Source organism: Bos indicus x Bos taurus, chromosome 1 (genome assembly GCF_003369695.1).
Source record: "Bos indicus x Bos taurus breed Angus x Brahman F1 hybrid chromosome 1, Bos_hybrid_MaternalHap_v2.0, whole genome shotgun sequence".
Lineage (NCBI taxonomy): Eukaryota > Metazoa > Chordata > Mammalia > Artiodactyla > Bovidae > Bos > Bos indicus x Bos taurus.
Window position 1 is genome coordinate 24680643 of NC_040076.1, and position 15030 is coordinate 24695672.

Genomic DNA, 15030 nt, shown 5'->3' on the forward strand with positions numbered 1-15030 from the left:
TACATTTATTTGCAAATGATTTTGACACAAAACTCCAAGATAATTCCTTGTAGTTTTTGTAACGTGTGTCTGAAAGAGGTATGACTTTGTGTTGGGCATATGATAACAGTAGAACCTGCAAAGGCAAAGCATTTAAAATACGTTTCTACCTGTACAACTTCTTTAGTCTTTAATATTCGTGTTTGAGTCTTAAATTTTCTAGAAATAAAGCCTAGTTAAGGAAACTGAAAACAGTTCTTACCATTTAAATAAATGGTAAGCAAAACTACAGTTTTTAACATGCTGTTCTTTGTAGGCAGTTAAAATTACAAAATAAAAGTGAACTTAGTATAAAGAGCAGAAAACAATTGATACAACAAATAACACAATTTAGAGATAATTGTCACAAAATGTATTATGGAAATTCTCAGAACAGTCTTTTTTTAAAGTTGTGACCAAATTCCAACGAATTAGTAAATTTCGATATTACTTTGTTGTAAGGCACACCCTCAATATACTCAGGTATAAACCTTTTCTAATGTGCCATGTATATGCAGATGACATTCTTCTGGGTTATTCTTTGTGTTAATGGGCACAATAAAGGACAGAAATAGTACGGACCTAACAGAAGCAGAGGATATTAAGAAAAGGTGGCAGGAATACATAGAAGAACTATACAAAACAATATCTTAATGATTTCGATAACCACAATGGTGTGATCACTCACCTAGAGCCAGACATCCTGGAATCTGAAGTTAGATGGGCCTTAGGAAGCATCACTACAAACAAAACTAGTGGAGGTGATGGAATTCCAGCTGAGCTATTTCAAGTCCTAAAAGGTGGTGCTGTTTAAGTGTTCGCTCAATATACCAGCAAATTTGGAAAAGTCAGCAGTGGCCACGGGACTGGAAAAGGTCAGTTTTCATTCCAATCCCAAAGAAAGACAATGCCAAAGAATGTTCAAGCTACTGCACAATTGCATTTATCTCACATGCTAGCAAAGTAATGCTCAAAATTCTCCAAGCCAGGTCTCCACAGTATGTGAACTAAGAACTTCCCGATGTTCAAGCTGGCTTTAGAAAAGACAGAGGAACCAGAGATCAAATTGCCAACATCTGTTGGATCCTGGAAAAATCAAGAGAGTTCCAGAAAACATCTACCTCTGCTTTATTGACTAAGCCAAAGCCTTTGACTGTGTGGATCACAACAAACTCTGGAAAATTCTTAAAGACATGGTAATACTGGGTCACCTTACCTGCCTCCTGAGAAATCTGTATGCAGGTCAAGAAGCAATAGTTAGAACTGGATATGGAACAACAGACTGGTTCCAAACAGGGAAAGGAGTACGTCAAGGCTATGTATTGTCATCCTGCTTATTTAACTTTTGTGACAATATGTCATGCAAAATGCCGGGCTGGATGAAGTACAAGCTGGAATCAAGATTGCCGGGAGAAATATCAATAACCTCAGATATGCAGATGACACCACCCTTATGGCAGAAAGTAAAGAGGAACTAAAGAGCCTCCTGATGAAAGACAAGAGTGAAAAAGTTGGCTTAAAACTCAACATTCAGAAAACTAAGATCATGGCATCTGGTCACATGACTCCATGGAAAATAAATGGGAAAACAATGGAAACAGCAACAGACTTTATTTTGGGGGCTCCAAAATCACTGCAGATGGTAACTGCCGCCATGAAATTAAAAGACACTTGCTTCTTGGAAGAAAAGCTCTGACAAACCTAGTGTTAAAAAGCAGCGACATTACTTTGCTGACAGAGTTCCATATAGTCAAAGCTATTGTTTTTCCATTAGTCATGTATGGATGTGAGAGTTGGGCTATAAAGAAAGCTGAGTGCTGAAGAATTGATGCTTTTGAACTGTTGTGTTGGAGAAGACTTTTGAGAGTTCCTTGGACAGCAAGGAGATCCAACCAGTCCATCCTAAAGGAAATCAGTCCTGAATATTGGAAGGACTAATGCTGAAGCTGAAGCTCCAATACATTGGCCACCTGATGTGAAGAACTGATTCATTAGAAAAGACCCTGATGCTGAGAAAGATTGTAGGCTGGAGGAGAAGGGGATGACAGAGGATGAGAAGGTTGGATGGCATCACCGACTCAATGGACACAAGTTTGAACAAGCTCCAGGAGTTGGTGAGGGACCAGGAAGCCTGACGTGCTGCAGTCCATGGGGTTGCAAAGAGTCGGCCATGAGTGAGTGACTGAACTGAACTGAACTGATTGCTGATTCTTTGCATTGCCCCCCCCTTTTTTTTTAATAAATTGAATTGCATTTTCCACTACAAACAATGTTAGACTTCCAAAAATTCTATGCCAAATGCGGTTCTTTGGTTATCTAGTTGCTAGGCAACTAAACTCTACTTGAGGGCAGAAAAGAATTACGTTCATTGCAAAGTTCGCCACCCCTTCTGAGTTCATCAGAACATCAGCAGGAAATCCCCTGTCTTTCTTCCTTCTTGAAATTATAAATCATGTGCTTCCATGTATCTCCATACAAAACAGTGGGACTTACAACAAGTATGGTAACCAAAAAAGTCCTCAAGGACCTTAATGGTATACCCTGAACAAAGAGACAAGTTTATTTTTGTGACAAGTCTAATGTAAAGTTTGTTGTTTGAATTAATTATACTCACATGTTGCAATTCTATGACTGCTGCTACTGCTGCTGCTAAGTCGCTTCAGTCGTGTCCAACTCTGTGCGACCCCTTAGACGGCAGCCCACGAGGTTCCCCCGTCCCTGGGATTCTCCAGGCAAGAACACTGGAGTGGGTTGCCATTTCCTTCTCCAATGCATGAAAGTGAAAAGTGAAAGTGAAGTCGCTCAGTCATGTCCGACTCTGTGCAACCCCATAGACAGCAGCCCACCAGGTTCCTCCATCCATGGGATTTTCCAGGCAAGAGTACTGGAGTGGGGTGCCATTGCCTTCTCCAAATTTCACGACTGGTAGCATGTTAATGGAAGCATACAAAAACTTTGCTGAAAATATCCATATGTATTTTAATGGAACTAATCTATATACTCTTATGAAATTTATTTTGTAATCAGCATCATGCCATGAAAATTTTCCATGTTAGAGAGGTAGATAAATAGATAGTATTAATATCTCAACATATGAATTTGCCACAGTTTATACTAAAATCCCCAAATTTGCAATACTGGATGCATTGCTGCCATGATTTTCTGTGGTTCTTATCTTTTGTCACAGTTATCTATGATCAAAGTTACTGTTCTGTATTATTTGTATTGTGGAATGTCTGCAAGTAATGAGTATTTTGGTTCTTCTCCAAAACTTACACTTTCCTTCTTTTTCTTTTTGATCACTAAAGTCAGCATGTCCTTTTTGTTACCGATTGTAATAGGTGTGACTTTAGTATATTACTTTAAAAAAGTAATTTTTGCATTTATTTTCTGATAAAATGTCTTCATCATTCATGAGAAGTTTCTTATGATTCCTTCTTTATTTAGAAGTTTTAATCCAACAGGTTCTCTATGTCTATAGATGTGAGCATATTTATTTTCTCTATAAATAGTAATATGTTTACCATATTAATTAAGAATGCATTTGACTTCAAGCAACAGAAGGCTAACAATGGCTTAAGTGTTGAGGGGTCCATTTTTCCCTCATCTTTCACATCTTTCTTCACATCTCACCATTTCTGAGATAAAAAGATCTAAACATTCACGGATCCATACCTTACCTGTCATTTTGTTCCACTGTGCTAAATGGATATTTGAGAATCTTCCTAAACTTTTCCTTCCACATCTGATTGATCAACCATTTCTGGTATCTCTTCATTCTATGCCTTTTCCACATCCCTTGAACCACTGTGTCAGTTCTAAACTGAAATAATTTATTACAATAAATATTTTAACCTTCACTGTTTTGTATTCTCTTCTAATTCATCTCCCACAGATCTGTCAACATGATCCTTTTCACATGGTTATTAGAAATGATGCTTCCTTACTTTAAATGTTGCAACATCTCTCTATTGCCTAAAGTGCAGAACTCACATTCTTTGACATGGCATACAAGGCCTGTCACAGGCTTACCATTTACCAACTAAGTAACTTCATCTCTCTCCACTTTTCTGTTGAAACCAAGCTGCTGTCTCTTCACCAGCTACCACACTCAAAGTCTGGCATAGGGGAAGTTGCATTAACACACACTGAATGAAGGGGTGAATGAAGGAAAGACTTATCTTAGTTTGCTCATCATATGCCAAGTTTTAGGACAACTCCCCCTTTAAAATCAGAGGGAGCCAGAAGGAAATTGGTGATTTCTCAATCATTAGTGATATCTACAGTACCCTGGCTCTCCTTTAATATTGGGTTATTACAGCTTTTAAATGAACTGACTGAATATCCCTAAGTGATAGTGGAAAAAAAAAAATCAATCCTACTTTCTATGCCAACTCTTTTTTTTTCTATTAATATTCCACTTTCAAAAGAAGATACTGATTCTATTGCCTATTATATACTGCCAAAAATAGCTATTGTTTTTGACAATATTGTTTTAACAATATTGTTTTTAATATTGTTAATAACAATATTAACTATGCCAGAACTAAAATACTTGACTGGTGCACACAGTGGTCAGTTGTCTAAGGACAACACTAATTAATTCTATCCAACTTGCAGATTTCTTCTGTTGTCAGCAGAGCACGCTTACAGCTAATTGATTCTGACCACCTAAAATCTTTTGAAGCAAACTTTCCCCCAAGTGTTTTGGATTATTTCTAAATCCTGCATTTAAAAGCTCTTCATGATAAACTCCCATGAGCCTTGTTTTATGTCTTGGGAATTTGGGACCCCAGTGTACAAATACTTGAGTATGTGCAGGTCTGTGTTTAAAGAAATTGATCACAACTGTCTACTTCACTGTGGCGAGATGAAGTTATCTTCCTTTTGAATACCAATGATGGTTGACTTTATTGCAATAAAATATCCTTTTGTAGTTTACACATTTGTTTTATAAATATGGGTCTAAATATAGTCAATAAAATCATATACATCCAGTCTATACTCAACATATGCTGAATATGTTTCAATTTTTGTGCCACTGTATTCACATTTTTAAATTGATTTGAAACTAAAGTTCTAAGAGACTAAATATGGCCATATGGTCAGATAAATTGTGTCCACTCCCTATGGATTTCATTTTTCTTTTACTTGACCTCTTTTTCTACTTCAATAAGTAGCAGTACTGTACTTGCCTATGATTGAGAGACCTGGGCCAATAAAAAATTAAATGGTAATTTTCTGTGTATCAGGTTATTATAAAAAACAAAGGAAACTAGACAAAGCATTGAAGTATTTTTAGATGCATAAATCTACATTTTGTTTTATACTTCTCTTCAGTAGTGATATTCTTAAAGATAGGGATTTCTTTTGTCCATGCTTTATTTAGATGAGTGCTGGAATCCAAATTAACAGTGCTAGGTACAGATTAACAGCAAAAGACCAAAGAACAGAAACACTAAATCAGAATATTAGAGAATTAAGCAAGCATATATTACATTTTTAAAAATGGACAAATATCTGGAGCATGTAGGAGAAAAATTAGAAGTAGCCTTAGAAAATTATATATGACAGTAAATAGTTTACAATAATTACTAATGATATTGGTTTTTTATTTAAGAAAAATTAGTTTGACAGATTTTTTTTCAGACATACAAAAAAACCAAGTAGACAGTTTTCCACATATGAAGTGAAAACATTCATGGAAGTGTTAAGTGTTGTAAGTGTGAAGTTGCTTAGTCGTGTCCAACTCTGAGACCCCATGGACTCTAGCCTACCAGGCTCCTCCAGCCATGGGATTCTTCAGGCAAGAGTACTAGAGTGGGTTGCCATTTCCTTATCCAGGAGATCTTCCCGACCCAGAGATCGAACCCGGGTCCCCTGCATTGCAGGCGGACGCTTTACCCTCTGAGCCACCAGGGAAGCCCATGGAAGTATTAGGTCCTTATCAAATGGATAACTTTAGTAAAAAAATTTAGGAAATATATGCTTATGTTGAGAACACAACTCTTTTGTTTTCTCTAGCCTTGTTGATGGAATATTAATATTTGTTTCCTTTTTAATATTTCCACTGGTTTCAACTTTCAGTTTTCTCCAATCTGAGTCATTGTAATAGATGAAAATAATCTTTTTCATCTCTTTTCTTTTTTTCTGTGGGATTCAATGTTCAGATTTTTATGACAAGACCCACATGATTTAGCTCAGAAATTCACAGAAGAATCAGTTTTATTTTCCAGCCGATAGTATGGATTTATATACAAACTTTAGCTATTTATGTGTTCCAGAATATTTCATTTTATACAGTTACGTTAATAGGTTCCACGAAGCCTTATCAAGACAGTTGAGCTATAAAATTAGGTACTTATGTGCCAAAAATAAACCACATGTTTTTTATGCTTTTTTCAAAATGCACTTAAAATATGGACAACTTTCATTTCATTTTTCTTTTTTTTTTTCTTCCCTAAGAACGACCCACATTTCTCAGGAGGCCAATTAACCAAGTGGTACTGGAGGAAGAAGCTGTAGAGTTCCGTTGTCAGGTCCAGGGAGATCCTCAGCCAACTGTGCGGTGGAAAAAGGATGATGCAGACTTGCCGAGAGGAAGGTAAGAACGTCATAGGTATGGAAAATTGTTAGATGACCATTGAATAATTAGATAAGAAAAAGACAGCATTAGTTGTACCACCAAACACTCATATTTTGGTGCATTATTTTCACACATGACTTTTACATTTGCAAGCCAAGTATCTGCTGTTTATATACTGAAGTCATCTAGGATTTTGATGTTACTCTTTCATTGAATTTTCACAAAAATGCCTGACCCTTCACTCCATCTGCAATCCCCGACTATCAAGGATTCCTGAAGAACGAACTCTCTCTCATGCCCTATCCAGGTCTTCCATTATATTCCTGCTGAATTCCTAACGACCCACCCACCCCAACTATATCCTTCAACTACTGCTCTATTGCCAAAGCTACAGAAAGCTGCTGGGTGTAGTGGATTATAGGGTCTGTGACAAAACAGAGATTGAATTCAATACAAAAATGAAAAGGCATATCACTAGCCATAGAGGGAATTTTCATTTAAGGACTCCCTGTCACTTTCTCATTTGTCATCTCTTCATGGAGAACTCTTCCAACTCTTTTCTGTTCTTTTTATCACAAAACCCAGTCTCTCATCTCTCGATGATAAGCCCAGAAATGTTTGTAATCTTTTCTGAAAATAAATATAAAACATTTTTGTAGTCTAAATTCTCCCAGGACCTTGACTTTTATGATCAAATAAATCAGCCACGTTTTTTTATTCTTATGTAACAAGTGACTTTAGCTATAAATTTGTTTGGCCTTCCTCCTAGTCCTGCCTTCTGAAACTACAGGCATCACACCTACTATAATCATGATCTGCAAATCATTTCATGTCCTGCTTTTTTGCTAATTTTCTTTCCTAAAAAAGAAATTAGGTTTCATTCAACTGTCTGACTATAAACATACTTTCACAGAAAAGAAATTGCCTTTTTTTGTGCTTTCACTGACACTGCTATTGTTTCCTTCCTGAATGTATACATTCATTTCAAAATCTCAATTTTATATATCCCTAGGTCTATGACATTATACTTTCTAAAATCACATCATCAACAGCACTGACTTGAAATGGACCAAACATTTTAAATAGTGAGAGGTTCCTTTGCAATCTACTATAGGAATGAGTGGAGAAGGCAATGGCATCCCACTCCAGTACTCTTGCCTGGAAAATCCCATGGATGGAGGAGCCTGGTAGGCTGCAGTCCATGGGGTCGCTAAGAAGCAGACACAACTGAGCGACTTCACTTTCACTCTTCGCTTTCATGCATTGAAGAAGGAAATGGCAACCCACTCCAATGTTCTTGTCTGGAGAATCCCAGGGACAGGGAAGCCTGGTTGGGCTGCTGTCTATGGGGTCGCACAGAGTCGGACACGACTGAAGCGACTTAGCAGCAGCAGCAGCATAGGAATGAGACAAGTGAACATTTTAATTTGCTTAGCTTTCAGCATAAATAGTAGAGAAATAGATTCTATGTTTCGTTTTTCATTTTGCTGTCAGATATCTTCCTGACACCAGGCCTTCCCTGGTGGCTCAGGTGGTAAAGAATCTGCCTGCAATGTGGGAGACCTGGGTTTGATCCCTGGGTTGGGAAGATCTTCTGGAGAGGGCTTGGCAACCCACTCCAGTATTCTTGCCTGGAGAATCCCATGGACAGAGGAGCCTGGTGAGCTACAGTCCATGAGATTGGACACGACTGAGCAACTAAGCAAAGCACAGTCAGATATCTAGTTTTAAAGGAATGCTGCTAGGAGAGGTTTGTTGCACGTGAAGCTCCTCACACTTTCCCAGTGGAGAAGCCTGTTGAAAAGCAAGTAGAGGTGATTGATGAATTTGAGTTGCTGAAGTCCATTTTCTACAGATACACTAACTTTCCACAAATTTGACGGTACTTTGTGTATAATTTTAAAATGTTGATGTAAGACTAAGAGATTAATAATATTGTAAAATGAGCATAAACAAAGACTAATTTTCAATTACTAGAAAAAAACAGCTTGTCCATACAAAATCTCTCATTTAGGGATACTTTTGGATTCACAGAGAAAATTCAAAGAGATAGTTCAGAAAGTCCCCATATTGTTATCTTATACAACTGTGACAGATCTATAACTCATAATAGACAAATGCAGATACATGAAAATGAAAGTTTATATGCATTATTTTGAATTCACCAGCCTTCCTTTTCCTCCAGGATCCTATCTGGGGTACTTTGGTTGGATGTTATAGGATATTGTCTTAAGTTGTCACATTTTCCCAGTCTCCTCTGTTCTATGACAGGTTCTCAGTCTCTTCTTGTTTTATGACCTTAAGCTGTTCTGGCCAGGTGTCCTAAGAATGTTTCCAAACCTGGATGTGTCAAGTGTTTTCTCATAATTAGACTGGCTTTCTGGGACTTTAGGAAGAAAAGCTACAAGGAGTGCTATTTTTGTCACATGATTACCCAGGTTTACATAATATTCACATTACGTCCTTGACATTTTTAATCATTAAATAGGATCCCATGGACAAAAGTCGAAAAAATAGAAAGTTGTAAGGGTGTATTACATTTTAATGCGTCTATATGTTTGAATTCAGTGAAAATATAGCTTAAGCCTAGTTTGATTTGTTCCCAGATTGCTCTAGGTGTTAGGTCATAAACCTGACAACTGTATTTGCCACAATGTTCTCCAAATGTTGCCCTATTCATTTGTTTCAGAGCTCAAAATGATACATGTAAATCAAATAACAGCATTAAAGCTGCATTTTATGAACATCTGATATAAAAACCTCTAAAGGCAAAGTTGAAATTTTTGAAATCATGCCTCTACTAACTTCCCTTGAAACAGTTTGTAGGTTTGTACTCTATATTCTTCTATTACTGGCATGAGATGACTACAGTGCTTTGTGTGACCAGCTAAATATTTTTAAAGTATTAGGCAAATGGAAATGCTGTGTAAGCTTTAAAATTGTATGTTAGAAAGGCTTAAAGCAAGGATCAGTGCAATGTAGAAATTGAGGTCAGTATTTTTATCATGATAGAAGCCATGTATTTTTCTTGAAATCTCAATCTTTAAATGGTATTTCAAAGAAGCTTATTCATTCTTAGCTTTGTATGCATTAGCATAAGCTTCACTTTTGCATAATGAGGGGGAGGGAGACCTCTTTACTTGGTGACGAATAACAGTAATGACTTTTAACAACCCATAGCCTAAATCAACAACATTGGTTCTATTACATTATTTAGGTCTCAGACTAGGGAGATGGCCATTGTTCTTGTGTAAGCAATTGTGTGGAGTGGTGTGGAGGATGACATTTCTTTGGCTTAACATTTAATGTAATTTGAATGAGGTTTATGTAGTAGTTCATGCTTAAAACATTTATAGTAAAGCTTTATAGGGCAGCTGCATAGCCTGTAATTACTATGTAAGTAATATGTGACTATTTTTCTTTTGGAGACAAGAAAAGCTTTTCAGTTCAAGTTTAAATTTATGAAATGCTATAATAGCTATTTAAACTTTCAACACAGACAAAGAAATCTGTACCAACCTTTCAGTAACCAGAGATGAATTAACAGAGTAGTTTTTTTCTTTGCTGTGAAAATAAAGTAGTACCCCTGTACCTCTTTCTTTGATTTAGCCCTAAATTTCTGACCTTTCTCAGTAACTATCATTAATGAAATTACAGTTTACCATTGATGAGTTATACGAAAGACAATTTTTGCTTTAATATTTCAGTGAGGTTAGTTACTAGTAATCCCCATGTATAACAATAACCTTGATACCCAACCAGGGAAAAGTTATTTATCTGGACATTTTCCATATGACAGAGACAATTGGAAGGACCCTTCATTTTATGTAAGTAGTGAAAAGTGTCAAAGCATTTGTTGCTCAGTCATGTTTGATTCTTTGGGACCCATGGACTATAGCCCACCAGCCTCAGCTGTCAATGGAATTCTCCAGGTTAGAATACTGGAGTGGGTAGCCATCCCCTTCTCCAGGGATTCTTCCCAACCGAAGGATCAAACCCAGCTCTCCTGCATTGCAGGAGGATTCTTTACTGTCTGAGGATTCTTTACTGTCTAAGCGATTAAAATGTTAATTGCTTGTGTTATCTCTGTGCTCAATGTATAGTGAGGCCAAGCAAACCAAAACATGAGAGATAGGATAGGACCAGAGAAAGTTTTTCTTCAGGGCCTTGCAAGGCTCATGCCTTAAAAAGCCTGGACCTCTTGCAGGGGTTTCTGCAAAGCACTTTAAAAATCCAGGTGAAGAAGGGTAGTTATCATCTTCCATTTGGTGGCAGTTTTAGCATCTGTGAAACAACTCATGAAATGTGCATTACTTGGTACTTACCTTGGTACTTCAGAGAGGAACTAAAGCAAAGGATATGGAAGAAGATATCCCTGGAAAGCACTACAGGGTCCTGTTCAGCCACACTTGCAGAAACATCCTAAGACTACTCTTTTCACAGTTGAAAGTTTCAGGAAGAAAAAGGAGGTCATTGCCTTTTTTGTGATTGTGCTGAGTATCAATATCTTTTTCTCCAGAGACTCTCAATATATATGTGCTCAACTAAGCTGACACCACCTCAATTTATTAGGCACAAGAATTCTACATGCCACTGTGAAAATAAAGTGGGTAGAGAGAACAGAATGAGGAAATAAATGGAAAGATGTTCTGTAGTTCATAATGAGTATGTGTTTTAAAAGCACAGTTTTTTTCCAAAGTGTAATTTAGATTGTAGAAGAAATACTTCTAAGTTTTGCCTATGTTGTTAAGTTCCTATTGTATTTATAATGCCCACTGATAGTCTGTAAAAAGCAAGTCACTTTAAAGCAAAGTAAGTATACTGTTTTGATTTTTTTTTATTTTATGTTAATCAAACTGAGTGATGTAGCAAAGTATTCACATACTGAAACATTAATGAAAGTTAAAACCGAGGTAGTTCTAGTGTCTTTCTTGGGTGCTGCATCTTTTTCTTCCAGGCAAACCTGGAGCTTTTTTTGCTAATTAGTACTCTTGGTGATCAGATTCCTTCAATACATCTTTTCACAAAGTGTTTCTTGTGATAGAAATTGCCCATATTGGGGAATATTTCATTTTCTGTCATGGTCCATCATAGCATAGGAATAGTGTATGTCTTGTAATGTAAAAAATATACATATGCTGAAGCTTTATGAGAAATAGCATGTATTAATATAAAAGAAACATAATGCTATATATTCACAACCAAAGACATAACAATAAAATTGATATATACCAAGAGTTTAATATTTGTGAAGAGAATAAAAATGCCTCTTCACTGAATTTGAGTAAGAAGTAGTTTGATTAATTAACTAAGTTTTCTTAGCTAGGCTTGTCATTAGAGCTTGTATTTCAGATAATTATTAAGCAAGCTTTTAAAGAATGGTAAACAGGATATTTAACATCTTACATCAGTCATACATCAGTATATCACTACTAGTTAGTTCCAAGATATTTTAATTCATTTTTATTTACTTTCAACAATAAGTTTAGAGTGACACTAACTTCCTCAATAAGGATCTAGAGTAGAGAAAGGAATGTTCATAGTATCAATTATTTTTGTCACATTAAAAAAAAATGTCATTTGCTTTCTTATGTATGCCTGAGAATTCTAAATGCAGTTGATGGCTTGCCTATAGTGGTTATAATTCATGAATATTTCATAAAAATAGAAAAGGGACTAGAGAAAAAGAGTTTAAAGATATATAATGCAAAATTCTATGTTTTCCTGAACCCAGTGACAAATTCCTTTCTCTAAAGTGTGTGTCTATTTTCAGAGAGACTTTGAGTTCTTAGTTCCATGAAATGTGAGATTCACATAAATACATAATTCCTTAAGAAAAGGAACTGTATAGAACCACTTATAATTCCCCTTTTGTGGCATTTTTACAGTCAGTGGCTCCTTTCACTTAGCCCTGGAGAATGTTCTTATATTAATTGTTTGGAAGCTCCATTGTTTAGAGCATGTGCTTCTGGGATGCAGAGATGCTGAACAGGTGCTAAGCTACCCTGCTGAGGAGATCAGCCTTCTTCACATACAGTGTGTGTTTCAAGGACATGTGGTAATTTGGGCTAATGATAAATAACCATGCTGATTAGGCTGGCTGGTCAAGATTGGTCAATTAAAGTAGTTCTCAAAAAGAAAAAGGACAAAAAATACTGAAAGCAAGAGAAAAGCAATGTTAATAAATATTGTTCGTAGCTTTTGTTAAAAAAAAAAAAAGACTAATCCCTAAGATTCAGAAATACAAGGAAAAGTGTAAATTAGAATTCTATGATTTTTCAGCTATACAGATGTCTTTGCCATTTCTGCTTGGAAAAAAAAGAAGAATTAGAACTGTCTGGACCATTATTGTGGGATCTTTTAATACAGCTACCAGTAACATAAAGAATATTTAGGTCATTGTCAGGGATGTTGGATTTTAGCCTTGTTCTGACACTGTTTGATCATTTATCCCTTCAGTTATACTCACATGTTCTGGAACTGATGTTCAACAGATTTCTCTACCACTAACTAGGAGTGTGACCTTGAAGAAGCTATTTAAACTCTTTGTGTTTTATATCCTAGAGATATAGATGAGCAATGTAATGGGACTAATGATTGACCTATGCTTTGATCATTTGTACAGGGTGAATAATTATGCTATCCATTCTACCTCAAAGGGTTATTAAAATGATATAACTAATTCAGAGTACTGGAAACATTGTACAGGAGGTTCATGTAACAGGTATCTCTGTTTTAGAAATCCAACTGATTGATGATGTTTATTAGTTATGTAGATAACTACAAAGAAAATACAGTTAATTAAAAAAAAATAATACATAAAATGATTTCATTGAATAATTATACAGTCTCCACTCTCTGATTGATTTCCACAGAAACACATAAAATACTATTGATTTAAGATATATCACATTTGCTTTTAAATTGTATAGATTTATTTATAACTTTTACCATCCAATTTGCCAAGCTTACAAGTTGCCATCCTTTCTCTACCTTTGGGAGACTATACATGGTTCAGATATTATATTCTAGGCCCAGTGCAATTAGACATCTGATGCAAATTTCTCACATTACCTGGTACCATTTGTCTGCTAATAATAAGGAAACCACCATTGTTTACAGTCTTTGTAGGAAGATTATGTAATGATAAAAGCAAGACTTACTATTTGCCATACATTCTTCTAAATGATTTTTGTATATATTAATTTCATTATTTTAAACCATATTGTCCCAGCATAATAACACTCCCATTTGAGGGATATGTCATAAGAAGTTAAAGTTGTTTCCTAAGACACACATTGATATGTGTGTCTTGACGCGACAGCACTTGACTTAGAATCTCTCCAACATGAAACCTGTATTTTAAACTAATGAACTCTAATTATGTGATTATGAATTGTTTATGGAATTCAGCTGCTTACAAATTTTACATTCTAGGTAAAATCTTAGGTAATTGGTTAGAATCACTGTATTATGAATGACTTTATAGGAATGCTATATACATTACTGTTGAGGGTAGCTTTTAGACCAGTTTCATAACCCACATGTAAAATGTCCTGGTGCTTTGAAAATCTAAACTTGGACCAAGTCAAGGTTTCCTCCTTGGAAGCTGAAAATACAGATTTTACTTATAAATAGAATTAATTAGCAATTTTCAAAGGGAGGCGAACATGATACCTCTTTCTGTGTTTTCATCAAATAGGTGCTAATATTTGCTGTTAACACAAAACTAATTGCCACCTAGGGTGGGGAGTGCAAGTTGTCTCATCCTGTGACCACAGTGGCCCATCTGTTGTAAATTTCTGCTCAAGGACAATGCAGGAACTGGCTTGCAATTTGGGTTCTGGCCAGTGGTCAGCTAACAAGCTGGGGCATCCTTAGAAGAAGAAATGCCTTGAAGTCAGAGAAGCTCTGCTGTCCATTAACTGGCAGCTCCTGTGATGTGTGAGGGCAGAGCCAAGACCAGGCGCCAGTTTGCAGGGCAAAAGGATCTGCCTGACTGCCACCTGTCATTGGCATGTGAGTGCTGTCCCACCAGGAGCCACAGCAGGTGCGCTGCTTCCATCAAAGTGTGGCATGTTAGAGCATTCAGCTAGGCTGAGGTCGGGACCTTAGCCCAAACAGGAGGACACGGCCAGAGGCGTACCAGGAGGTAGTCATCACATCACGCCGTATCCCAAGGGTGGATATACTGGACACACTATTAGAGACACTCTTTCTCATCATACCTGGGCTGTTACTTTAATAAAATGTAAAAAGAAAAGAGTCTATAATTGACTTTATCAATACAGATCCTTGCCTTTAGAAGACAATTTGTGGTTAGAATTACTTAGATGAGTTAATCACTCCATGGGCTTTTCAAATTAAGATATATTTCTGGTTGTTTTTTGCTGCCATTGTTCTTATTCTTAGGAAACTGAATTGTA

General features: G+C 36.4%; 1 protein-coding gene across 17 annotated transcripts in view; it reads left to right on the forward strand.

Moving 5' to 3' along the window:
* ROBO2 (roundabout guidance receptor 2) overlaps nucleotides 1-15030 on the forward strand; it is a 1466835-nt gene that overhangs the window by 1287411 nt on the left and 164394 nt on the right. For all 17 annotated transcript variants that reach the window (XM_027549011.1, XM_027548934.1, XM_027549246.1 and 14 more), the window contains exon 5: nucleotides 6484-6622. In XM_027549011.1, coding sequence (XP_027404812.1) covers nucleotides 6484-6622 — 139 coding nt within the window. The remainder of the gene's footprint in view (nucleotides 1-6483; nucleotides 6623-15030) is intronic.